The sequence below is a fragment of the Oryzias latipes genome, chromosome 3 (assembly GCF_053564925.1).
Source record: "Oryzias latipes strain Hd-rR chromosome 3, Olatipes_Hd-rR_3.1".
Classification (NCBI taxonomy): domain Eukaryota; kingdom Metazoa; phylum Chordata; class Actinopteri; order Beloniformes; family Adrianichthyidae; genus Oryzias; species Oryzias latipes.
Window position 1 is genome coordinate 31,176,952 of NC_136239.1, and position 25,689 is coordinate 31,202,640.

A 25,689-nucleotide genomic window follows, 5' to 3' on the forward strand; every position below is an offset into this window, starting at 1 on the left:
GCAGAACTGCAAGTCTTTGCTGGTCAGAAATCTCTGATAATTAAGTGCTCAAATACTTATTTGTAACAGTAATATACAAATAAATTGTTTACAAAAATCGTATGCGATTTCTGAATGTTTCTTTAGATTCTGGCTCTCACTGTGGAAATGGAAAAATTTTAGACCCCTCCATGTTTCCTAAGGGGGAGAACTTGCTAAATCACAGGGTGATCAAATACTTATTGACCTCACTGTACATACCTACATATATGTATACACATATACATACATATACTATAATATCCATATCAGAACTAGTTTAATAATACCTTTAAATTATGCAATGTAAAAAGAGTAGTGCAAAATTAAAAATCCACCAATTTCATTCAAGAGAATTTATTGGTCAATTATCACAGTTTACTTATGTTCTTCTGGAGACATTTGGGGGTGGGGTGGGCATGGCGGTGTCAAATATCTTCATCCGAGGAACTACTGTCTAAGTTTTCCTCATCTGTGGAAGAGTCATCTAAACACAATGCTTGCAATCCCAAAACATTCTGGTATATTTTGCGTGCAGCATCCTGTCGAGCACGGAGTTCTGTCGACCTTCTTTTCAGCAAACACAGTAGCCCCTCTCGTCCTTGCTCTGTCAAGGCGTCAGTGTTGCCTGACGATGACAAAAAGACAAATTAAAATCAAGTGTCTTTCCATATTTTCATTTATAAAAGAATGTTTTACCAACTTTGCTCAGTGATCCCTTCAGAAATCTGAGAAGAAAGCTCTTCAAGCATCCCAACCGCATTCCTTAGGTACTCCCAGTGCTGCTTAACTTCCCGAACCACAATGACCTTCTCTTCTTTCAACCTGGTCAGCAGCATTACCTTGTCAAAAAGCTGCTTTTTCTTAACCATGTCACCATGACCTAAAATTCAGCACAGTTTCAGTCATTTCAAATCCCCATTAAAATTCATCTAAAGTTAGGTATTAAAGTTTTTTGTTGAATAAAAAAAACAAAACAAAAAAAACGTACATTCCCAAGGCCAGAAATAGTTCTCATGAGCCAAAAGCACATCAGAAGAAGGTAATTTCTCTGTTTCAGACAAATCAGTGTTTCGTTTTGTGATGGCATCGTCTAAGGCTCTCTTTTCTGTAGCAATCTTCTTTCGTAATAGATGACGCCGTTTGTTGCCATCTAGAGGGAAAAAAAAAGTTCATGCATACCCAGCTTTATCTTACAAGAGTATTTCAGACATTTTCAATAACTTTTTATTTTTTTCCCCTCACCAGCCTTGCGATACAATTCATATTTCCTCTGTTTGATGCTCAGATACAGTCCTTCAATGGTTTTTTCAAGGTCATTATGACCAGTTGAATCTTGTGGGGAGAAAAGTAGAAGTAATTAAAATTATTTTAAGAACACAAGGTGCTTTGACAGTTTGACTTGGGCCAAAATTCTATAAAAAGGCATTCATTTGGAGGTTTACTAATATAAATGTCATTGGAATTAAAAAAAAAAAAGAACAATTTTTGTGTGTCTGTCTGTCTATAATTTTTTCCCCCCAATAAGCTTCACAGTACCTGCAGCCCAATTTTTTACATCAGACACCCATTGCTGGACAGTGTCTTCTTGTATCGACAGCTCTTTAGTTAGTTGATCAAGATCTGCCAATGCTTCAGAAATCCTTTGTGCGGTCTGTCAAAAATATTGCAACATTGTTGAACAGTGTTTGAATGAAAGAAGTCTAAGAGTCATGGAAAATGGATGTCTAGTTTTTACCTTGATGTATCTTTTTGCTAGAATCTGGTCAAGCTTTTCCACCTTCCGCTTGTTCCATCCAATAGCCTGTATCGTAAGGATATCTGTGCGTACTTCAAGCACAACATATATTAGCCCAGCATAACAAAAAACAATACATTTTTATAATATACTTACCAGCTTTGGACATGTATTTAGAACATATGGCTGCCCGAGACAGGAAGCTGTTCACTTGCTCAACCTCCTCCCCCATTGTTATTCCTGCTCCCTCTTGGTTTCGACCTCCCCACTGCAACTGCAACAAATGTGATTTGTTTCCGTTAGCATTGAGTTTAATATCTGGAGTGATAGTGCAAAAGAGGTTGGCAATCATTACCTCACACATCCAGGAATGTGCTTTAGCATGCATGATTGAGAGGAAAGGATGCATTGTCAACAACCCCTGTAGTTCAGGACAGTGGCGCACAACCTTCTGCAGATATGGCCAATATTTGCACACCACATCGGAGCAGAAAAACCCTACATTCTGAGCAGCAAGTTCTTTTTGGAGAAAGAGAGGATATGCAAAAATTTCTCCACGGAACATATTGAGTCCTTTCAACAAGACCCCATGACGGCACACAGCAACCTCAACACCTTCCTCATCCACTTTGCTGGCAGATTTGTGAGAGGACTCTCGTGCTGCTAACCACTCGCCTCCTCCACATCTTCCCTTTCCAGGATTCTATTACAGATGACCAAAAGATATACAAATTTGATTGTTGTATATTAAGATGCATGGAATATTTTGAGAAACTTAATACACTTTTAAAAAAGTCGACCTTACATGTCGTGTTGCACCATGGATATAGTCCACAAAAGAGGCCACCTCTGTATCTTTCGCCAAAAAAACACCGTCAAAAAATCCATCAGGTCTAATGGAAAAAAAAAAAAAACATGTTAAAATTACATCCATAGAAAATTCAACATAACATTGAAAATGTTTACCCCATACCCTGGTTGGCTTCTGAAGCGGTAAAGTTTGCGGTTCCCATCCACTGCAACAGCCAACATGGAGGGGGTGCATGCTGGGCACTTAAAGTGATGCACCAGTGACAGCCTCTCAACTTCAAATTTGGCATAGGACCACTCCAGAAAAGATTTCTGCATGGTGTCGCCACATATTTTTCCACTCTGGTTCAAAACAAAACGAAAAGAAAACAAAAAAAAGACAAAAGTTAAAGATACAACAGTCAATGTAAAACACAGTTGTTGCCTCAATTATGTAACTTACTCGACCAAAGACTTTAGTGCGCTGTTCAAGCATTCCGACAAAAGCATGCCTTGACATTCCTGGTGCAGTAATTTTAAGATCTTCATATGATGTGAACAAATCCACTGTATATAAAGTCTCAAAATGTACTGTGGCTGGCCAATATCCACTTTCAACCAAATCACCAATGCCAACATCCCAGGTTTTTCCACAGGAACAGGTAACATTTGGCAGGGATAGGTTGTATCGTCCTTTAAAAGAAATAAATCACATTTTATTACAGTATAACTTTGAAAGACTATTATTTTGAAAAAAAGAAGAAAGGAACATTACCATTCATTCCAATCAGAATCACTTGTTTTCCTGCAGAAACTTCTGTTTGACCAGTAGAGCAGTCACAGCAGGGAAGGACGACAGGCAAAAGGCATGCTTGTAAAAGTAAACAATTCATATTAGTTAAAACATAAAATATTATCTGCAAATGTGTTTTATTTCTCAAAGGAAAAAATAATGCATCTTTTTTTTTTTTTTTTTTAAAAGATTTTTAAACAAGCATTGAGGGTGGTTTTGATTTATTTAACAAATTTAAAAGGCCCATGTGATTTTAATGAGAAAAAGTACCTCTTTCGTGGAAAGTAAGTTTTCCTCCCTCTTCCTTGATGAAAGTGGTTGGTGGGAGTGGCCTATAAAATCCCTCCACCGTCGCTGATCGGTTGTGAAGTACTCTGTTGTCATGTACAGCCAAATCACATGACGCACAATAAAGTGGTCTTGGCAAACAGTCGTGACACACTATTACTGCAACCTGAGAGCGACAGTGATGGCATTGTCCCCCTTTTGGCTTCCCAGATTGCAACATCTGATCGACCATAAAAGGTCTCAACACTGTCCACTTTTCCAAGGACGAAGCTTTCCTAGCCGTCCAGTGTGATGGAGTTGGGTCTTCAGCGGGGCCCAGAAGGTCTTGAACCTCTTTGATGAGGGACCCTATTGAGGAAAAAGAAGAAACAGGGGGGGTGTTACAGTATGTAAAAGTAGATTCTGAAAATGTGTTCCACGTGATTAAGAACTCCAAAAGGCTATGAATACGTGACAATGTTTTCATCTTCAGAGCACAATGGATTTATAAATGGCAGTCGCAAAATGGTTGTATCAATTAGATTTTCACTTTGTGAAATTGAGGACTTTCTTCGCCTTTAAAAAAAAAAGTAGTGAGCATGGTGCCCGAATTTTAGCATCCAACCACTAGATATTCCTGCATTATATAGTTTTTTAGCAGTTATGGATTGAGGGGAATTCATGCAGCAACTGTTTAGACAGAAAAAAATTGAGGTAAACTATGTAGATCAACTACATTTTAATATACTTTAAATTGTTCTCAGAAAAAAAAAGTTCTGAGGACAACTGTATCAATAACTTACCTATATCGTGAGAAGGTTCTGTCACACTCTGCTGTCCACTAGTAGATGGCATGCACAATTGGTCTACAGTTGGACTTTGAGCCATTGTTGGAGTTCCTGAAATAAATAAGAGCACGAGTAAAGAGAATTATCTGCCAGACATACAGGCCTTTCACTGTTCTGGTTGCTTAGCATCCTAGAGCTGAAACAAATGCTTATTTTTGGATAGTGCACTATGGAGAAAGTTATAGCAGTTTTTCAATTCTAGCCACATTACTCAAAATCCAGAACTTCCTAATTGAGACAAGTTTAATAACATATTAAAGGTAATTATTGTGGTCCTTGGAATGGTGTACGCATAGATAGCCTTGATAATACCCTGCTAACATCTTGGCCTGTTAGGCATCATAGAGACTAAAACAATCTATATGTGTTTTATAATACAGAAAACCCCCATGATAAAAAAATAAATAAAAAGACACTGAAATGAACTTGCCTTTCACTAAATTCCAGTAATCCCTCGCCAAATTCCAGTTCACCCTTTACAAAGACAGTGGAAAGTAGGTTTTCCATATTTGTATTGTACGACTAAAAAGGATTTAGAACTAGTGGGGTCTTGTTATTAGAGTGGGAGTAAATGGAGGCGTTTCACACAGCCTTATCCCCTTCTATCATGATTGGCTATTGATGACGATGACGATGACGATGATGATGACGATGATGATGACGATGATGATGATGATGTCCCCCCACCCCGTCACTGGCCTTGTGGGCAGCGGGAGCGCCAGGGGGGTTGGGCCACTTAGTCTAGTTCTCTGAATGGTAGCCCAAATTGTTTCACCATTTTCACCCTAAAGTGCTATAAGCTAACCACTTTTTCCAAATCTAAATTCCAAAAGCCAGTGCCCTTTAACTCCCCTAGGAAGTCTGCCAAAACGAGTGTGCGTCCATGCTCACCACATTGGCATGTTTAGACCACAATGCATTGCGTTTGAATGAGTTTTTTTAATTTAATGTAAATATAATTTTTCAAAAAGGATGGTGTCCGAGTACTTTTTAAAAATCGAGGTATCAATAGCCCCCCCCAATTCTATTCTGGTTCTGCCAAAATTACAAAAACAAATCTAGACTTGTACCGCGAAAGCCACGTGTGTGCCTGATGCCAAACCTTGTGTGGCCATCTTGTCAGCAGCTTCCTACTTCCCTTGATTCCATCCCCTTTCCTTTGTTGTTTTAAAAGTGCAACAAGCAATGTGACCAGGTTTACTCACTTTTGGATGAAACAGGTTTCCGCCGCTCTCCTGTTCTACGACGTTTAGGCAAAGGATTTCCATACTCGTCCTCCTCGTGCCTAACAAAGGTCACTGGGCCTGTTCCCGACGGTTGTACAGCTGCAGGCTGTTTACGCTACAAAATAAAGTTATAAAGACATACACGATGTCACTGGTTATATAAATAAACGTTTTTTTTTTCATTTTTACAAAATTCAATGAAATCGAACCCACCTTGAATTCTTCTATAAGCGCGTCTGCGAGAAATAAAGCGTCATCGACTTTGTCCCCTACCGGCTCCATCGCGATCCACAAAGCATGTAAAACTCCAGGGGGTTTAAATAGGTAGTGGGTGTCACCATTTAGTTGCCCAACCCGTGGACTGACGAAACAAGCCTGCTTTGTGTAAATATTTTTTGTTTAAATTACTCAAAAGACATGTGGCTACACTAAAGTTTAATTTCTTTTTCCTAGAGATGGATCTGTAAATATGACAAAGAAAAAATCGTATGAAGAAAAAAAATGTAGCTAGGACGCCGGTGTAAAGGACACCGGTTTTGACTGGTCTTGGTATTTTCTATAAAAACATTTAGTAGAACTCATTACTATAAAACTAATAAATTTAGTGTCCATTTCTCGCAGTAAAAGCAATTAAAACGAATCAAAAGTCAGTAAATTGTCTCAAACGTTAACCTCAATTGTCTTTTTCAATAAAAAAAGAAAACCGTGGCTTCCTTCCGGTTCGCCAGTAGCGTCCGTAGCTACCACCATAGCAACATAAAAATGTTCCGTTGATACTATTTTGTTGAGTGATATAAAACAAAGTGTTTATAAAGCCAATAATAATAAATTCACATCAAAAACCCAGGCGATGTCCGCTATATTTTGGGTCCTGGCTCCTGCTAGGAAACCTGTCAGTCACGTGACCCACAGAAATGAACGAGAAAAGAATGCGCAAGTGTTGTAAAACAGTGGTCCCCAACCGCGGACCGGTAAAACGCAAGACACGTTTACCGCAGACCGGTGGGGGTGGGGGGCACGTTTACCGTGGACCGGGGGGGGTATTTTCTCTTAAGTAATAATAATAATGAACGTAAATCCACTGTGTAATCATGTGCAACTTTATCCGGTCACTTTTCAAAATAAAATAAATTTCAAAATAAAAATAAAACAATAAAATGGAAATTATTTTTTCTTTCTGTGCGTCCCGGTGCAAAAAATTTTCCGCGGATCGCCTGGTGCCAAGTGTCCCGCGGCCCGGTGCCAAGTGTCCCGCGGATGGATCGGTACCGGTGCCAAGTGTCCCGCGGCCCGGTGCCTAGTGTCCCGTGGCCCGGTGCCAAGTGTTCCGCGGATGGATCGATACCGGTGTCCCGCGGCCCGGTGCCAAGTGTCCCGCGGATGGATCGGTACCGGTGCCTAGTGTCCCGCGGCCCGGTGCCAAGTGTCCCGCGGATGGATCGGTACCGGTGCCTAGTGTCCCGCGGCCCGGTGCCAAGTGTGCCGCGGATGGATCGGTACCGATGCCTAGTGTCCCGCGGCCCGGTGCCAAGTGTCCCGCGGATGGATCGGTACCGGTGCCTAGTGTCCCGCGGCCCGGTGCCAAGTGTCCCGCGGATGGATCGGTACCGGTGCCTAGTGTCCCGCGGCCCGGTGCCAAGTGTGCCGCGGATGGATCGGTACCGATGCCTAGTGTCCCGCGGCCCGGTGCCAAGTGTCCCGCGGATGGATCGGTACCGGTGCCTAGTGTCCCGCGGCCCGGTGCCAAGTGTCCCACGGATGGATCGGTACCGGTGCCAAGTGTCCCGTGGCCCGGTGCCAAGTGTCCCGCGGATGGATCGGTACCGGTGCCAAGTGTCCCGCGGCCCGGTGCCAAGTGTCCCGCGGATGGATCGGTACCGGTGCCAAGTGTGCCGCGGATGGATCGGTACCGGTGCCTAGTGTCCCGCGGCCCGGTGCCAAGTGTCCCGCCGATGGATCGGTGCCTAGTGTCCCGCGGTACCGGTGCCAAGTGTCCCGCCGCTCAGTGCCAAGTGTGCCGCGGATGGATCGGTACCGATGCCTAGTGTCCCGCGGCCCGGTGCCAAGTGTCCCGCGGATGGATCGGAACCGGGCCTAGTGTCCCGCGGATGGATCGGTACCGGTGCCAAGTGTCCCGAGGCCCGGTGGCTTGGGACCACTGTTGTAAAATAAAGACGTTTCGCCCTGTGGACTAACGTAGGTGTAAACGTTTGTTTTTCACAATTTAGAGCCCCTAAAAAAACGTTTTCACAGAGCGAAAAAAGATAACTAAAAACTGCATTTTTATAAAAGCCTTCTGAAAGTAAATGGTATATTTCTCACTAGAAATGTTGTCAGAATAAAGATTAGTCCTTAAAAAATCCTGTTTTGTGGGATTTTCTACCGAAAAATGAACGAGCATCCGCCATGTTTTTTTTCACGGCAGGCAAAACCTCAGAAGTCACGTGATCCTGAGAAGGCTAATAGAAAATGAATAGGAAAATGAAACGTAAGTGTCTCACAAGTTACGGGCCGTTTTTGTGAACCTGTCACGTATTTCCATGTGGACAAATGTAGCTACTACACATTTTAGGATGAGACTGGGTTGTAATACACTCTAAATCTGTCTGCTTCTTCAGGGCTGGCAGCATTCTTTATGGTATTGACAGCATGCCAGATTTACGCCGCAAGAGGACAGTGCCTTTTGTCCGAGACCTGGTGAGTCATCTGCTTCAACAAGGTTATGTGTGATTTATGTTAAATCTATGGGACAGACCCCATGTTGTACATCTATGGTGGAATCTTGCTCTTTGAGGAAAGACCCCTCAAAGTAATATAGTGACTCAATGACAGTTCCTTATTTGGTAAAACATGCTTTTTACAGAGCTACCGGTAATTGTTTCATAAAGCAAACACAAATGTTTTATTTAGAGCTTCGGGAGTTCTAGTTATTTAACTGTTTTATATTAAAGCGCTTATTCAATAATTTCTCTCACAGTTAGATTTACTGCAACATAATGTGTTGAAAAATATCCCACAGAGAGGCCTGTTGTGGCGAAGTCCTCTGTAGCGCTGTGCCACATGGTCAGTCTTTCTCACAGACAACACAGTGTCGCAATGCCAGGAATATATTCATGTTTGTTTATTGCTCTATGTGTTTGTTTGTTATGTGTAACATATGTCTGTCTTGTGTTTATTTGTTTTCATCTTCATGTGTTTTAGCTTAAACACTTTTTCAATTCAAACCTTTATTTTTGGTTAAATATCAACAACAACAACAAAAAATCCAACTCGAACATTCTCTGTGACCTTATTTAAGGATTGTACTACATGCATTTTATGCAGATAGTTGGATGTTATAAATAAAGATGCTAATGAATGTTTATGTCACTATGAACAAAAAGAGTTGATGCTGTATTTGTCCATATCTCCCAATAAAATAATAACCAACAATGTCTTGGTAAGTATGTATTGAGGATTTTTAACTTTTTTTTTCTTGGATTTTGCGTGTATATTTGCCATTTCTACATGGACCCATAATAGCTATGGGTAATATTTTTCCGTGAGTTGTCAGATTTCACCCTAGCTGATGCTCGATGCTCTGGCCTTTGTGGCGCGGCAGGTGCAGAAAAAACAAAAATTGTCCGTATTTGACTTGAAATGTTGACAACTCAACCCAAAAATATATCTGAGACTTCATTGACTTCTGATTTAACTGTGTGAGGCTCTTAAATCATGTAAAAGTGACACTGAGCAAGCCTTTTACACATGGGATGAAGTCTGTAGTCAGCAAACAAATTGGTCCCCTCTCATGCCTCTCCTTTGTCAATGTCCTCCATGTGCTGTGCGATTGCTTCAGGGCAGCAGCAGCCTTTGATTGGAATGGACAGCAGGGTCCCCCCAACTTTATGGCGGGATGTAAAAATAAGAACAAGCAAAAATCTAGATGATTGATTCAAAGAGCACTGATAAATAACCTCTGGATGCAGGATCTTATTGTATTGCCCGCAGCAACCTCAGCAGTGCTGGTGCATGTTGATAAACTTACATCAACACTCACGGTTCATGTAGAGGTCACGTTCCCTCCTACATTTTCCATGGCTTCCATGGATCTTTACCATAGCTGGGCTGCACAGACAGGAGGGTCGTGGTAAAGACTGATCCAGTATTGTCAGCTGTCCATGTCTGCATTCCTTCGTTCCGTAATTTCCCTCAGTCTGGGATTTTTTAAATCTCTGCTTACCTAAACTCAGTAAATTTAAAAAAATAAAAGCTCATTTTTGTATTTGCGTGTGTGTATCACTGTGTGTCATGTTTGTGAGAGTCCTTTGTGTGGGAGTGTACAGGTTCATGTACGAGTAAGTTTTTTACTTTCTGGATAGATGTGTGTGTGTGTGTCCTTTGTGCAAAACAGCTGGCTTCACCCATACATGGACGTGTGTGTCTTGTGTTTCTCTGTTTATGTCAAACTAACGTGCAGAGCAGACAGCAGAAAATATGATTAAGGCTTTCATCCAACAGAACTGAAACGAAATTCCAAGCATGACTGCAGTTAAGTCACCTCCAGTGCATGAGTAAATAACGAACCATGCAGCAGCTTTACAATCTCTCTTAATGCATACCTGAGGCGTTGCAGAGCTCTATGCCCAAATCAGCAGTCCTGCATGGCAATCTAGACACTTTTGCGCTCAGTATGGACAATAAATTCTATTCATCTGCTGTTTGTGCTTTAAACATTTACATTCCCACTCCTCGTCTGATTCAGTTTCTCTTTTTCTTGAAATTTCTATTCATGAACTCTTGGAAACCATAGGCCTTGGTAAGTTTGTGTTTTCTTTCTTCAACCCTTCATTACGTTTATGGCTAATGGATATCTTTACCAAAATGCCAGCGTCTAATTGGTTTTTGACAAAAATGTGTTAAAAATCAACACATTTTCTTAAGTTCCCAATAAAGAGTAATATGCCCTGCGGAGTACAACACCATAGCTACTGTATCTCTACATCTTTGTAAATAACAGCAGTTTTAGAGGCTAGCGTCAACTGCTCTGTTTCCCTGAAGGTGGGTCTAAGGTTGTAAAACAATTGATAAATGTGGCTTTTTCTCCGATTTTGATGGCCGCCAGCAGAGTTTACGTCCCCTTAACCACACAGAAATGATTGATGTGGGCGCATGTCTGGTCTGTCTGTGGGTCTCAGTTGGCAGCGAACTCTGGTGCTTTTCAATACTCTGTAGATGCTTATAGATTTAAAGAAAAAAGAAAAAAGTGCAGGTCAAATCTGAGTAATTTTCTTCAGGAAAGAAACGAAAATTGTCCTATAGGCAGGATGGTGGCATTGAGGGCGATACAGGTGCTCATCTATATACTGTGCTTCAAAGTTTAATATTATTATTATAAATAATAACTCAGTTGTATAAATATTGACCTGGTGGTTTGATCTGGTCTCAAAAGTGCAGTGTGAGAGCCAAATATGTAGTATAGTTTATATACCTACAATGTAGGTATACATTTTTTGGCATTACCAACCCAAATCAGTGAAGACCAACTAACTCGATTTGACCATGCCCTAAAACACAGATTAACAAAAGTGCAAATTGGAGAAGTGGGTCACTAACTTTGTGCTATTTCATCCTCTCCCCTCAGACCCTCGCTGCTCGAAAGGCAGGCATCTCGTTTGCTCTGGTGAACCGCTCCACCCTCAACAACGAAGAGCTGGTGAGTGTAAAAGAGATTTGTTTGGTTTTATATATCTTTGCTTTAAAAGTCTTTTGTCTATTAAACTTAATGATGCCCAGATTTAGGATAGTAATCGTCAGGAATTCAGATAGACTTGAAGACAAGCTTCTTTTTTAACTTACAAACAATCAATATAACTGGCCTGTATGTGGATTATATTAATATCTTTATAGCTGTACCAATTTTAAAACAGTGATGTATTGAGTATTATTTTTAGGACTGGTTATGATTGCACCCCAGATATAGATTTCAAAAACTGAAAATACAACGCTGTTAAACTTTTGATGTTTGCAAAAAAAAAAGTTTCAATGATAATTTTCACATTTTATTCTGTCTGATTTTCTCCTCCTTTCCTGTGAAATAATTTGAAGCAAAATGAATTAATGGTCTGGACATTTCACTTTGACAATTAACGGTAATAGGTGTTCAGTGGTGTGCATCATGGCAAAAGGGCATAAAGTCTCAGGCGACGATGTGAGGCATTTTCTGTCGACCTCCAAAGCTTTCACTGCATTAATTGATTGCTATTCTTCCCTCCCAAAGGGAAGATGGCATGACAGAATGCAACAGCAGGAGAGACAGAGAGACACTTCTCAGCATGAGAAAGAAGCATGCAATTTCATATCCGCTGATGTGCAACAAGCAGCTGCCTAAGCCCACAAGATTACTGGATTTAAATGTGCGCTTTACATATTCAGTATGGCTGACAATTTATGTGCTGATTTGTGCACACTGATGTGCTCTCAACTCGCACTTGCTCCTTGTGGTCCACACGCACAGCTGCACTGAGTGGACAGCGTCTTGATTGCTCTGTAATAGTCATGTAGTGAGTAAATGCGTTTCAGGGATGAACAATCTTGTCCCAGAAGAAGGAGAAACTGTCGAAATGCTGCAAGATGCTACGGAGTGTTTGAAAAGAGCTGTTTCTTGTTCAACTTTAGGGAGTTTATCCTGCGGCCAAGTAAGGGCTTGATGTCTAGGGATAGCAGTCTGATTGTCTGATCTATAAGTTTAGAGTTTAAAAACCGTTTAAGAGGAAGTGACTTCTGAGAAAATCGGTAGATGGTGTGCTGGTTGTATGTAGGGCAAGCAGATGCCAGATTTTTATCTGCTGCATTAAGCCCAGCAGAGTGTTTCCCTGGGAGAGCTGAGAGTGCCCTGCCCACCACACAATGTTGTTTCATTGTGGAGGAGCTGTGGAAAGGATAAGAAAAGAATGGAAATTAAGAGAGAAGGAGGGGGGAGATCAGAGTGGAAAGTGATTTGTCATCCTGACCCCCTGCCCTCGATGGCATTGCTCAAGCAGCCATGTTGAACGGCGTACCCTCCCTACAGAAACGTTTGAATCTACTTTAGGAGTTTTTTTTTCCATCCCCCTTTTCTCTGCAGCATAAATTTCCTTTTTTTTTATCTCAATTTTTTATACAATATATAAAACCAATGATATTAAAAATATTTCCTATAGCTAACGTAATGACCAATCCTACAATGTTCTCTTCCTCCATCATGTTTCCGCTGCATCAGCTTTTTAGAGCAGAAGGAACAGAGTGGGTGGGCCGGATAACTGCCTGTGTGTCCGCTCAATGTTCTGAGCTGCATGAGATTTGAGCACTGCAGCCTTTTAACCATGACTGTCAACATAAAGAGAGGCCATGTTTACCTGCTGAGACAAGGCACTGACTTTTGCAAAGAAGAGGGGAATCTGCGATCTGACAGAAGTCATCCGGCATCTAGAAATAAGACATGATGTGGTGCAATAAGTCAGTCCAGACATCAGCAGGCATCTTGTGCACAGTGAATCGTGGCCAGTTGATTCTGAAATGCTCGCAGACGAAATCTACTCTAGGAATCCTGGCTGCTTCTGTGAATAATGGACATAAATATTTCGTAGATGCTTTCAGTTTAAACCCATATCCGGCCTTCCTTACTTGAAAAACAGGGAAACAGTCCCGGTCAGGGCCGAGGTTGAAAAAAGGCGCTAAAGGCAGAAGGCTGGAGAGGATGAGGAGGAGGATGCTGTCAATGAAATGGCAGACAAGGACAATAGGTGGTGAAATTGGAAAGGAGCGCTGAAAGCAGTGGGAGAGATTAGATTCTTCCTTGTCATGTTGCTCTCGGGCACAAGCTGCAGCTGTCAGTCAATGCTAGCAGCGCCTTGCGCTAAATCACCAGGGTTACCTCTCAGTGTAACACATGAGACTGACACATGCAGCTCTCTCTTCACATCTGCTGCACTGTGAAGAAACAAAGGAAACCTTGGAGAAAACAGAGATATTTACACTGCTGCTCGAAGCTCTTCACATGTCGGCGAAATACAGACGTTAACAACAGATATTTAACAGCTTAGTTTATTGAAACAAGTGAGCCAGCCCTGGGATTTTTTCATCTCCTAGACAATTTGTTTCAGTCACCTCCTCCAGTCTCTAAGGCAGTTCAGCTTTGAATTTGGCAAGTGTCAGGCTTGTGGGTTTTTGCCCTAGTGGAGGCTGTGTGTAAATAGTAGATAAATCTCTGGCATCTGCTTCTTCTCATCATGCTCAGATTAAAGGGTGAATCTCTGTCATCCTCTGGGTTTCATCAGAGATCCTCCCCTGTTTAGCCACATCTCGCTGTATCAGTTAACTTTCGCAATAGCTTTGTCCTGTCATTTAATCATCTCTAATAATCTGTGTTTGTGTGTGAGAGGAGGCGGTGCGGCACTATTTCGTAAGAACAGAGCTTCCATTCAGGTGTAAAGCTGCACTTAAAAAGGGACAGCAGGGGAGGGGGTGAGTAAAGTGGAGAAAAAGTACCACTTGAAGGTTTGTTTAACTGCAGCAGGTCTTCTCTTTCCCAGCCATCCTCCCCCTCTGCCTCTCAGTCAAGATAATGCTCACTTTTTAAACTGTTATTTACAGCATCCATTGATTTGGTGCTCAGGAACTGGCAAGTCTTTCCCCTTTTTCCAGGTCTTAGACTGTTGCAGAGGCATTCAATAGCGAAAGGCTTGTGTTACACAGCAATCAGTGTGGGCAGCCTTTAAAGGGTTTTTAGTCACTAAATCTTTCAATGTGAAAAAGACCTGTGAGCAGAGGAAGCTGTTAATAAAAGCTTTGGTAGGCTGTTACAAACTGTGGAGGCACAGAGACTCTGGGTGTGGCTTAAGCAGCAGTGGGTGTGTGTGACATCAGAAATTTTGCATCATGTTCTAGAAACACATAGCACTGCAGCCCTTAACACAAGTGTGGACTTAGGCCCAGTTTATACTTCATAGCAATTTGCAATCACTCAGGTCGCACTGGTTGCAACGCCATCGGACGCCCCATCGCTGTAAAATGTGACACAGGCTGATGACATCATTCGTGGCGCGAATTTTACAGCCGTAGTGCAATTTCGTGTATGTTACGTCATTTAACCTCTATTTATTTTGAGCGATTAAAAGATGCAATGGAGAAGGGGTTAGACATTATTGCCATCTGACTCAATTTAAAAAAAAAAAAAAGTTTCGCTGCATATTCACTTTCAAATGCAACTACAACTTCAGTTTTATTGAATTAAGACGTGGAGCAGGTGGCAAGTCATTAACTGAAAAAAAGTATCATAGTTTGGCTTTTAAAATACAGAACAAAATAGGAACTTATTTGTATAGATGTAAGCATCTTCAGTAAAACTTTGCATAAGAAAAATTAAGTTTTACATATATTAAAAAACAGGTTCTCAAATATTCCTACATATCACTAAAAATGTCTGGAGTCAATCGCATTATCAGGCTTGAAAAGTATAAACGGCATTCAGAAGTTCATTGCATCACAAGCAAAACCGGCCAATCTTATGAACTAGACTGCACGAATGCGGTAGGGATGCTATACGGTTACGGCGATGGCCAGTCGCTATGAAGTATAAACCGGGCATCATGGTCCTCCGGCAGACAAAACAAATCAGTTCCCGTTAATAAGTAAATCAGACGTCCACTTGATTTTCAGAATAAACACTCACAGACTAAATGATACTGGCAATCTCGTGGACAATGACAAAAAAGTTGCTCTTGGACTCCTGATACTACACAGACCTCAGACAAACCTTTCTCTGGATTTGTCTTTATTTCTCTTGTCCAACAGCTGTGTGTGGAGTTTGCTGTGTGGGTCACAGCAGTAGGAAGTGGAGGATGCTTTTTTTTCTTTTTAATTGAGCAGATTCTCTCTGCCTTCTGTGTAAAAACTTTTTGTTTGCAAAACCTTTTTCATTGGAATTCAGGGGTGTCTGCCTCAGGAACTTCACAGCAGTTTCAAGGTGCGTTTTTTTACCGGATTAGCTACATTAATGATAAAAAAATCAATCCTATTCACTGCTACTGTGCTGCTTTGGATGTTTGACCTTTCCTTTCTTCAGCCAAGGCAACAGCATCTTTGGAATTTTTCCTCATTACTGATGTTTTTCTTTCCTTTCCTTTAGAAACTACATGTCTTTAAGAAGACTCTCCAGGCCTTGATTTACCCAATTTCATCTACAACACCCCATAATTTTGAAGTTTGGACAGCAACTGCTCCCACCTACTGCCATGAGTGTGAGGGTCTCCTGTGGGGCATTGCCCGCCAGGGCATGCGCTGCTCAGAGTGCGGCGTTAAATGCCATGAAAAGTGCCAGGACCTGCTCAATGCAGATTGCTTACAAAGTAAGAAACAGTGCATCCACGCAGCAGCCGCCTCGGGGACTGTCCTTTTCTGTTTTTTTTTTTCCCCACATCCCCACTTCAGTTTTGTTCTTGTATCACTGGTAGTCATTACGTCATTGAATCAGCTTTATCAGTCAAGCCCACCCTGACAATTAAGATGGATAAAAAATTTGTGACGTGCGAGGACGACCCTCTGGGCAGAAACTCACATGCTTTAAGCAGATTATCTACACTCCAGCTGTTAGGAAACTTTGTGGTTTAAAACGTTGGGGGGGGAGGGCATGACAATGTTTTATTGTTTCAAAGCGGATTCAACTTTATCACAATTCAATCTGCACTCTTTAACACAGTGCTGATAAACTGGTTTGATCAGATACGGGAAAGCAGCCTTTACATGCAGGGCCTTGTTTCAAACACGCTAACAAAACCATGTTAATATGGAAAAAAAACTCTATTTATGTGATATCTATATTGTGGAATGTGAATGTGATACTGGATCTGATGACTTGTTGAGTGTTGCAAACTCATCACCACATGCTTATGTAGCTCATTTTAAGAACAGTTATCCTTGGGGCACATTTACTACACCAACCTATACATATACGTAAGAAAAAAACATAATAACAGTTTTCATACTAGATTGAGTTGAATGTATGTAATAGTCGTAACATTAAAACTTTTTCTTTTATTAGGAATGCAACAAATAGTTGGCACGGTGATATTATTGGTAGATATTCGCATAGAATTGTTATTAAAGACTACTGCGCCCCCCAGCAACGTTCAGCGTGTCCGAGTTGTGGGAGTGTTACACACACGTTTGCAATTGTTGTAAAGTAGTTGTCATGTGTGGGGTCATAACAATTTATATTAAACAATGGTAACTACACAACTTGGTAGTCAACAAAGCACTTTATAATTGACTCCAACTGCAGAGAAACTTGGAGGACTGCAGAGAAACTTGGTGTTATCCTCCCCTTAAGGGAAAATACAACGTTTAAAGATTGAATATCGGCCAACTGGTCCTTTCACCATATATCCAACAAAATACATAAAATCAGCAAAATTGAACATCCCTAATTCATATCACATATCAAAGATTACTAAAATGGCCTTTTGTCAAAATGATCTCTAACCCGTTTTCTCAGGGGCTGTGGAGAAGAGCTCCAAGCATGGCGCAGAAGACAAGACCCAGAATATCATCATGGCAATGAAGGAGCGAATGAAGATAAGGGAGAAAAATCGACCTGAAGTGTTTGAGCTGATTCAGGAAATGTTCCAGATCTCCAAAGAGGAATTTGCCACCCACCTGAAGACAGCCAAGCAGGCTGTGTTGGAGGGGACCTCCAAGTGGTCTGCCAAAATCAGCATAACAGGTTGGCCTGCTGTCTGATGATATCAGAAAGCACATTACTCACACCAGCCATTTAAAAAGATAGAGGATAATAGAATTTTTAGATGATACTACTACATTTTTTTTACATCTCTCTTAGATTGATCATGAGCCACTACAGAAGTAACAACTGCTTGTACTTAATTATAAACGGCTGTATGTGAAACCTGACCTGCCAAATTTCAACCCATGACTCCAAATCATGGAAACTGCCATTATCTAATTACGCAATAAGGCAAACACGTTTTTTAACTAGTATTTGCTTGTAATTAATCTCTCTAACCCTTTAGTTATTAACCTTTAACATCAAACCAATATGTTTAATGGACAGTTAATCAGAGGTAAAAATGGAAATAGATATGTTTATGTTAATGTGGGAATAATTTGTTGACATCTCAATGAAGGTTGTGCATGCAAGCATCAATTACTGACATTTTGCGTGAATAAATTTCACATTAACTTCTTTATTTGGAGTAAAATAGAAGTCCTGATAATGTTTTGTTGTATTTCCTTTACCAGAAAAGGGGGCATGCTGTGCAGGAGCAGGGTTGTTAAGATTACCTCATTTTATGCGGAAAATTCAAAAGTGGCGTATTAAAAGATTCAATAAAAAAGTTATATGTTTTACTATCATTCTTGAAAAGAATTTTAAGGAACTGACAGAGATCTTTATGTCTTTAATTTTCTGCTCAGCAGCAGCTACGTAACTTTATTGGCAGGAGTTTGGGAAGTCTTTATTCATTTTTTCTCCCTTTTTTTTCCCTTTTTGGCTGCATCAGAATCAGGTTTGTTTAAATATTTTAGTCCCTTGGGGAGATTTTGGATAAAATCAGGTTTTTCCTTTGTCTCCCTTTTCACATTAATACCTAATTGAGGGGGTGATGCTGCTCAAACAAACTCAAGATAAGCAGCAGCATCATTGTTAAATATTTTTCTGCCGCACAACATCTTATTTGAAGAGATAATTGTAATATCTCATAATCTGATACCATTGGCATTCCTATGATATGATAGAAGACTCAGCATATAATAGTTATGTTTAAGATAATACACAATGAACATTCAAAACACAGAATTACGTAATCACAAAATCTTTAAATTAGTCTGGAGTGTTGCCTTTGGTCTTCCTCCTCTGCAAAAATGGCCAAGTCCTGCTCATTTTTTGGACACATTGCATTTCATGCAGTGTCAATAAAAAGAGGGGGAAAATTGCAACAGTGAGGGAGGGAGACAAATAGAGTAGCTGGAGCAAAATGATTGGAATGGAGAGGGGGGTGGGGGCACTGCCAAAGAGAGAAAAAAGAGAATTTGGCATCAGGGCCTTACAAATACATCCTACAGACCGAGTTGTTTGTTGGGTGGGGTCTGGTTTTGTGGTACTCTTGGTGCTCTCTAAACACCCCCAAACCTATTTTTCCTGCCTACCAACTCCTGTCAGCATTCAGCTGAAAGATATATATGTCCTCTGAATAATTTAGACCATCACTTATGTATATTTAATGTGGCAGTGTCCTTTTTCCCCTTTATGGTGCTGTGAAATGTTACAGACTTTCTTTTTGTGCACCGACCATTCTGACTCACCGCTGTGTTTGGATCTGAGCACTAACTCAGCATGAACACGTAGTAGCAGCAAGCAAAGGTGTAATCTACATTTGGACTGGGTGACAGCAAAGATAAAAGACGGAATGCATGTATATGTTCAGGTGAAGAAAAAAATAAACAACCTGAAATAAATCAAAGCTACAAGAAGCATTAAATGGTCTTTACAACCTGAACAGTTTGTGGTTTCTATAGCTGCTGGGTGTTTAATGCCAAGGTTGAAAGATGTTTTATTTGCTATTCTTGAGGAGGTTCGATTTCCCTATCACCTTTTCTTTAAAGTTTAGTTATGGCCCCCTAAAAATAGATTTTCGACTATAAACTGGCTATATGCGACCTATTGGGCCACCATGAAAGAAAATAAATATATTAATATGTAAGAAGAAAGCTGTAAAATTAAATCTAAAATATTTAAAATTATGAGAAAAAAGTCCAAACTGAGCATCACAATCTAAAAAGTTGTAATTTTACATGGAAAAAGTCTTGCTTTTTGGAAAATTAGGTAGGGATTTCATGAAAATAATGTTGTGCATTTACCAAAAAAGCAAATTGGATTGAGCGACATTCATGAGCAGCATGATGTCTCTGAATTGTCTGCAACATAAAATAAACCGACAACTTTCGATTGTCTTTGTTGGAACATTTTCAAATGCTAAATGTAACATTCTCGTTTTTTTTAAAAGGGACTTTTTTCCTTGTAAAATTATCATTTTTCTTTTAATTACGTGACTTTAATATTGAAAGATTTCAACTCATTTCTCACAAATTCACAACTTTCTCATAGTTTTGCTTTTTAGAAAGCGTTATATAGAGGACAAAAAGGAGTTGAAATAATGGGTGATTTCAGCGATAAACCGCAGATGTAAACTCTGAACAGTGGCTGAGCTCTGCTGACAGGTTGTGTCTGCTGGGACTGTGAATGCAGAGCAGGAGTTAAGCGAAAGGCCACGCTACCAGTCCTGGCATTTGGGGGGGGGGCAAGGCAATGCCCCTCCTTGCCCATGCCTACATCCGTGCCCCATAAATTGTTTGTTTGATTTTTTTTAAATCACACACCCACTCTCTAGGTTATTCTAAATAAATACATTTGATGTGGTTTGGTTTTCAAATACACACAAAAGAAAAGTTAGATAAAGAAGATAAACAGTTAGAAGTGGGTCAAAGAAAAGTGTTCAGGCTATGGAAGCAAATAAAAGTGATTCTGTAAGCAATGAATTTCTTCACTTAATTACGATATTTAGATCAAATAACCCCCCTACACACACACACACGCACATACACACACTTTCTTTATGCTCTTGTGGTAAAAGTTTTGCCTTAAGTAAGGCTATGAACTCAAAGTGAGGCTTTGAAGTCAAAAAAATGAAACATGAACAAGTTGTTGACATGGTTACAAAGCTCTGGGGCGCTGTCGTGGAGCTCCTGAGTGGCATTGTTGCCCGTATCAATCAAGTGACAGAAAACAGCTGCAGTTTCAGAGGAAAAAATAGAGTTCTGAGACTAGCACACAGCAGCGTGTGCAATCTGCAGTAAACTCATTATATCCTAGATAGTAAACAGCTTGTCCAGGATCAAATGTAGGGAATCAGATTTTTGATGATTTTGAAAGGCTTGTTTTTGGAGCAGAAAGCATGAGCCATGTGCTTTTGCACATCCCACACCTATAGTTGATTACCTTGAAAAAAGTGCTTTTGTTATTTTGGGAAGCTAGTTAAGTCAACGACTTGAATGTTATGAAGTGAAAACCTTTTCCACTCTTTTCCTCTGATGTATCACTCTGTATGTGTGCAGTCCTGTGTGCCCAAGGTTTGCAGGCCAAGGATAAAACTGGCTCCAGTGATCCTTATGTCACGGTCCAGGTGGGCAAGACCAAACGCCGGACCAAGACCATCTTTGGCAACCTTAACCCTGTTTGGAATGAGAAGTTCCTATTGTGAGTGCTCTTTGTAAACCTCTACTGCATTGTTGATGTATTTTCTTTAGGAAAACCTGCATTGTTGTATCAATGCTTGTTTTTCTGTGTTTTGCTGGGGTCGTTTATCACAGACTATTTCATCATATGTACTGTTCTCTTCTGCTCCCATGGCAATTTCTCTTGTAAAATTGCTCATTTCTGTTTTTATTTTATTTTGTATTATCTATAATTCTAATAATTTTAAACATAGTTGCTAATAAAAATAAACAGCCCTTTGAAAAGGTTGCTTCTTTTTCCCTGTAATGGAAAAATACAGTCATTTAAATTTATGAAAGTTTCCTAGAGACACTTTGAACATTGACATTTAATTAAAGGCTGTATGAAGTCTGGCAGAGGTTTGTAATGCCTGCCCTAGTTCATGAGAAATTGAAAACTTAAATCTAAAGAAAAAAATGAAAATGTGATTTTTCTATCAGGAGTTTCTGATGTTACATTGTTTTTGTCAGCAGCAGAGATTCAGCTGATCTTTAAGGTTTGTTCTCTCAAGTTGGTGGACATTTCTGATGAAATATAATCAAACTTTACATTTAAAGTTTCAGTCGTAGACCTGATATTTTCTCTTTTTTGATCTGTGTGTTAAAACACAAAAAACAATGACTATGTCATTTAAGTGTAGATCTGGCCATCAACCAATCCTTAGGTGATTTTACATTTTTTTTATTTATTTATTCCCCTTTTCAACTGTAAATTTCTGTTTATAGATGGAAGTAACTGTTCTGCCACGTACACACTTGGTAAGAACACGATAAGTGTGTGTTCTTGAATGCGCTGGATGCGAGAGTTTTGAATGCAGAAGAGAAAGACTTTTCATCGAAGGCGGGTCACATAGGCCAGTGTGAATGTAGCATTAGAGGATCACAGTAGTTTTAAACCAAAGTCAGAGTTGCTTTTTTATTTTTTTCATTCCTTATCTTTCCATGACGTTACCACTAACTATTACTATTTTAGTTTGACATGTCTTTTTTTTCTTTAGAAATGTTTGTCTTCCTCTGAGTTAAAAGTCCATAAATTAGTAATACTTTACTCACGTGCCACAGAGGTTTTGAAGTCTGTGTGTGCAGAAGAGGCTCTGCACCTGTAAAGAGGCTCCTGTGGTGACTGTAATGAATCTGTTTTCCATTACTACAGGGATGAAGATTAATAAAACGATACATTGCTTTTTGCTTGGCAGGGAGACCTGTTCTAGTGCATCAAGTGCTTCCTCCACAAAGGGATTAGTTAAAATAAATACCACAGATCGTGTTTCTCTGGCTGTCACATTCAAAACCCGATTAGATCAAAATGTAATCTGCTGGTTTTAATTCCTGAGCTGAACCTCCTGACCCCATCTAGAACGCTTCAGCCACTTTACAAAAGACATTATTGTGAAACGTCATTGGTCTATGCTCAGTGAGCAGAGTCAGACATTTCACAGAAGTCTCTCATATTGCAGCAAATAACTGTGAATCATTCATCTCGTTTGTAACAAGCATATCCTTTTGTTGGGGGAATAAAAATAAAATAAAAACAGATCAAAATGAAGGTGGTGCTTTTGCACACTGTGATTCTTCTGTCAGGCAGAAACCATTCTAGTGATGCATTCCCTCTCCTGCTTCTAGCACAACCATTAAAGTAGAACTTCGCTGCTCTCATTTTAAAAGAATGTAAAAATTGTTTTACTCGTATTTGTTCTGAACCCAGTTTTCTACTGTCAATGCTGCTGCTCATTCTGCAGTGAATGTCACAATGCAACCGACCGCATAAAGGTGCGTGTGTGGGACGAGGACGATGACATCAAGTCACGGGTGAAGCAACATTTCAAGCGGGAATCAGATGACTTCCTGGGCCAGACCATAATCGAGGTTCGCACGCTCAGTGGAGAGATGGATGTTTGGTACAATCTTGGTGAGTTTCTGAATTTATCTGAGATGTGTGAATAGGTCAAGTTTTCCGATGCCTCACAGTGATTCACTATTTCATGAGGGTGATACCCAAATGATGATGATGTCATTCTAATTTGTTTCCCTGTTACAGATCCAGCTGTCAACATCTTTATCAGCTCTTTAGATACTTAAAAAAAGATTTTTTTTAATTAAAGCTGGACATTTGGGAAATTAACAGAGCAGGTCTCCTCACGGGTGTATCTGAGGGTTCTTCTTTCATACCATTTTGAGATAAAATGAACCTTAAGGATTTGCTTGAACACAAAACAATCCATTTATTGAGCAATCTTCAATTTACACATGAAGAAGAGAGAACACTCTTCTGCACCGTCAAGCAGCCAGCACCACTGCAAAACAGCAGGCAGAAGGTGTTGAAATGGACTTTAAAACAGCTACTTTTGAAATAAGAAATTCGGCTCGTAAGACCTCCGTGATTGTTTTCTAAAGTTGCATTGCCTCGCTCTCGTGATTTCTGGCCAACGAGTCCAACAATCATCACACACATGCTTCACACAAGCTTACATTTTAGTCCACTTCGAAAAAGTGCTGCCCAACCAAAAAATAGAAAATAGATTACACTCTGGGTCATTTCCTGGTGTTTTCCTGTGTTTAGAGGATGTCTTAAGTCTGAATCTTTTGACTTGTGAGACTTAAGACATCTTTGAGTTAATTTTAGAAGTTGCTGATATTGTACTTGAATGAGGACTCAGCATCATCCAAAATGTTTACATTGTTTCAAAGGACATTCTGCGTCAGACATAAATCGTGGCTGGGAATATATTAGGCGCAACTCTTTAAAACAGACTTAATATGCTAAATGACCTCATTGCATTTATTGGTGGATGTCAAACCTAAAAACTCACTTTAGTCGTGCCTTCTTTGTGAGAAAACCCAACAATTTAGTTTTTGAAACATGAAATGATGGAGAAAAGGTAGAAACATTTCCATTTTCTCTTTTAATATTAATTTGGTCTACCTACCGTGAAATTAAATGTTATATTTGAAAATAAAAGCTGCAGGGCAAAGCATCAAGTTAAAGACCCAATTCAACTATGTTTTGAGCTATTCTAAAAGCTTCCCCACTGGTGTTCTTTATTATGATTTTGCTGTTTTTAGCCAAACAGAACAAACCTGTGTTGTTTTCTAGGACATCGTTTCTGCAGAGCTGTAGGAGTTAGTTAGGAATTTGCATCTGAGTTGTGGGCGGGACTGTTAGCACGAAGCAGCACCCTATACCTCCCCGTTGCTGAGAGCTCTTTGTTAACACGCTCTCCCGCTACCTTACAGCCTCTCATAGCCCCAAGCTAACATTGCTGGTTCAACAAAAATGAAGAGCCCTTTTGGATCTATCCAGCCGTACAGTTTTAAGCCAGATGTCAGCTCTAAAAGGGGAAAAAAAAAGGAGGTACATCAGAATTGAGCGGAGCATGGAGCCTCCTGCCAGTGTATTTACTACATACAATAAACTGTTTTACAAATAGCACTTATCTGCTCCTAATTCACAATGAATTGAATAAAGAAATACATAGAAATGCAATTTTAGGTTTATTTTCTTTTTGTATGTGCTCCATCATGAGAAGGGAAACACCAAAAATACAATTTTCATCAGAGTGGGACTTTAAGAAAAACTGCTGAATAAAGAAAAAAGGGTAAACTTAAAATGTGACGAAAAATAAATGCGAGTCAAAAAATGTTTCTTTTTAACCTCTCAGTTTAAGTTTGTTACCTTCTTGTTGCCATGTAAACCCTGTTGCTGCTGTGTCGTTTTTAAAGGAAGTAGTCTCTTTATTCTTCTGATTGTATGCTTGAGGATCACTTTCAGATTTAGGCACATAAAGTGTTATTCCTGATGGGGGCTGTCATTGTTTGCCTCTTTGGCTAAAATGAAGCAATTTCCGTTAATAGTGATCCTTTCCCACTACTGCTGCTTTGTGCCTTTTAAATGACCACAATGAATGTTTAAACAGGCCTCTGCTGGTGTGGGTATCCTCCCCTCCAGCTACTCTGCTCCATCAGCCTCTTCAGCTCCACTTCGATTGGGGCATTCACAATTGTAGCTCATTTCTCTGTTTCTCTGTCATGCTATTGTTTTTCACTTGTCTCTCACTTGACCAACCATCTCTGGAGGAGCGTTCCACTCATTTGATGAAGAGATGCAGTGAATCTGAGAGCACTGTAGCTGTGCAGTTAGTCTCAGATGTGTGTTTGTGTGAGTTCTTGCCAACCATACAACCTAATGTTACACTTAGAAAAAAAAAGCTACAAATTTAACATTCCTAAAAAAATAAAATAAAAAAAAGTTTGGACAAAGAATTAAGTTTTGAGAGTGTTTTAAATCATCTTCTAAAAAATAGACATGTCTTTTTCTGCTTGATTGTTTCTGTATTCGATTTTTTTTCTTTTCATTGTCAATAAATCTCTAGACTTAAATTTTTAAGAACCTTTGTTCTCCATTGTAAGGAAGGACTTGGCAGCACAGTGAAGTTAGAAAAGATGATAGAATTTGAGGATTTTCAGTAGAAATTGGTGTTTGTGCAGGACAGGAAAGTGGTTTTCAGTTAATTTCAAGTCATTTCAAGTCAAAGCAGCTTTGCATCTTTGTCTTGTACAACAGATAAAAGAACTGACAAGTCTGCAGTATCTGGTGCCATCAGACTCAAGATCAGTGTTGAAATGAAAGGAGAAGAGAACGTGGTTCCTCCTCACGGCCAGTACACCTGTTTGCATGAGGTAACCTACATAATGCATTAGTCAAAT

General features: G+C 40.0%; 2 protein-coding genes across 6 annotated transcripts in view; one reads left to right on the forward strand and one right to left on the reverse strand.

Annotated features, from left to right (window-relative positions):
• Positions 1 to 25,689, forward strand: part of unc13c (unc-13 homolog C (C. elegans)) — a 130,944-nt gene that overhangs the window by 32,321 nt on the left and 72,934 nt on the right. For 2 of the 4 annotated variants that reach the window (XM_020700036.3, XM_020700044.3), the window contains exons 5-11: positions 8,298 to 8,376; positions 11,303 to 11,374; positions 15,827 to 16,046; positions 17,192 to 17,419; positions 20,827 to 20,968; positions 22,725 to 22,894; positions 25,547 to 25,662. In XM_020700036.3, the coding sequence (XP_020555695.2) occupies positions 8,298 to 8,376; positions 11,303 to 11,374; positions 15,827 to 16,046; positions 17,192 to 17,419; positions 20,827 to 20,968; positions 22,725 to 22,894; positions 25,547 to 25,662 (1,027 nt within the window). The remainder of the gene's footprint in view (positions 1 to 8,297; positions 8,377 to 11,302; positions 11,375 to 15,826; positions 16,047 to 17,191; positions 17,420 to 20,826; positions 20,969 to 22,724; positions 22,895 to 25,546; positions 25,663 to 25,689) is intronic. The other 2 variants (XM_020700039.3, XM_078945307.1) reach the window with 1 other exon arrangement.
• On the reverse strand, positions 360 to 6,108 carry LOC111947162 (uncharacterized). Of its 2 annotated transcripts, XM_023953613.2 has the most exons (16): positions 5,893 to 6,108; positions 5,659 to 5,794; positions 4,409 to 4,504; positions 3,609 to 3,974; positions 3,321 to 3,416; positions 3,009 to 3,238; positions 2,730 to 2,908; positions 2,562 to 2,649; positions 2,112 to 2,459; positions 1,913 to 2,030; positions 1,757 to 1,848; positions 1,558 to 1,672; positions 1,264 to 1,353; positions 1,010 to 1,171; positions 722 to 901; positions 360 to 646 (listed from the first exon to the last, which is right to left on the reverse strand). In XM_023953613.2, the coding sequence occupies exons 1-16, from the start codon at positions 5,959 to 5,961 to the stop codon at positions 447 to 449; spliced, it is 2,565 nt and encodes an 854-aa protein (XP_023809381.1). In that variant the 5' UTR covers positions 5,962 to 6,108; the 3' UTR covers positions 360 to 446. The 2 variants fall into 2 exon arrangements, with proteins under 2 accessions (XP_023809381.1, XP_023809382.1); XM_023953614.2 differs by lacking the exons at positions 5,659 to 5,794; positions 5,893 to 6,108 and adding an exon at positions 4,884 to 5,013.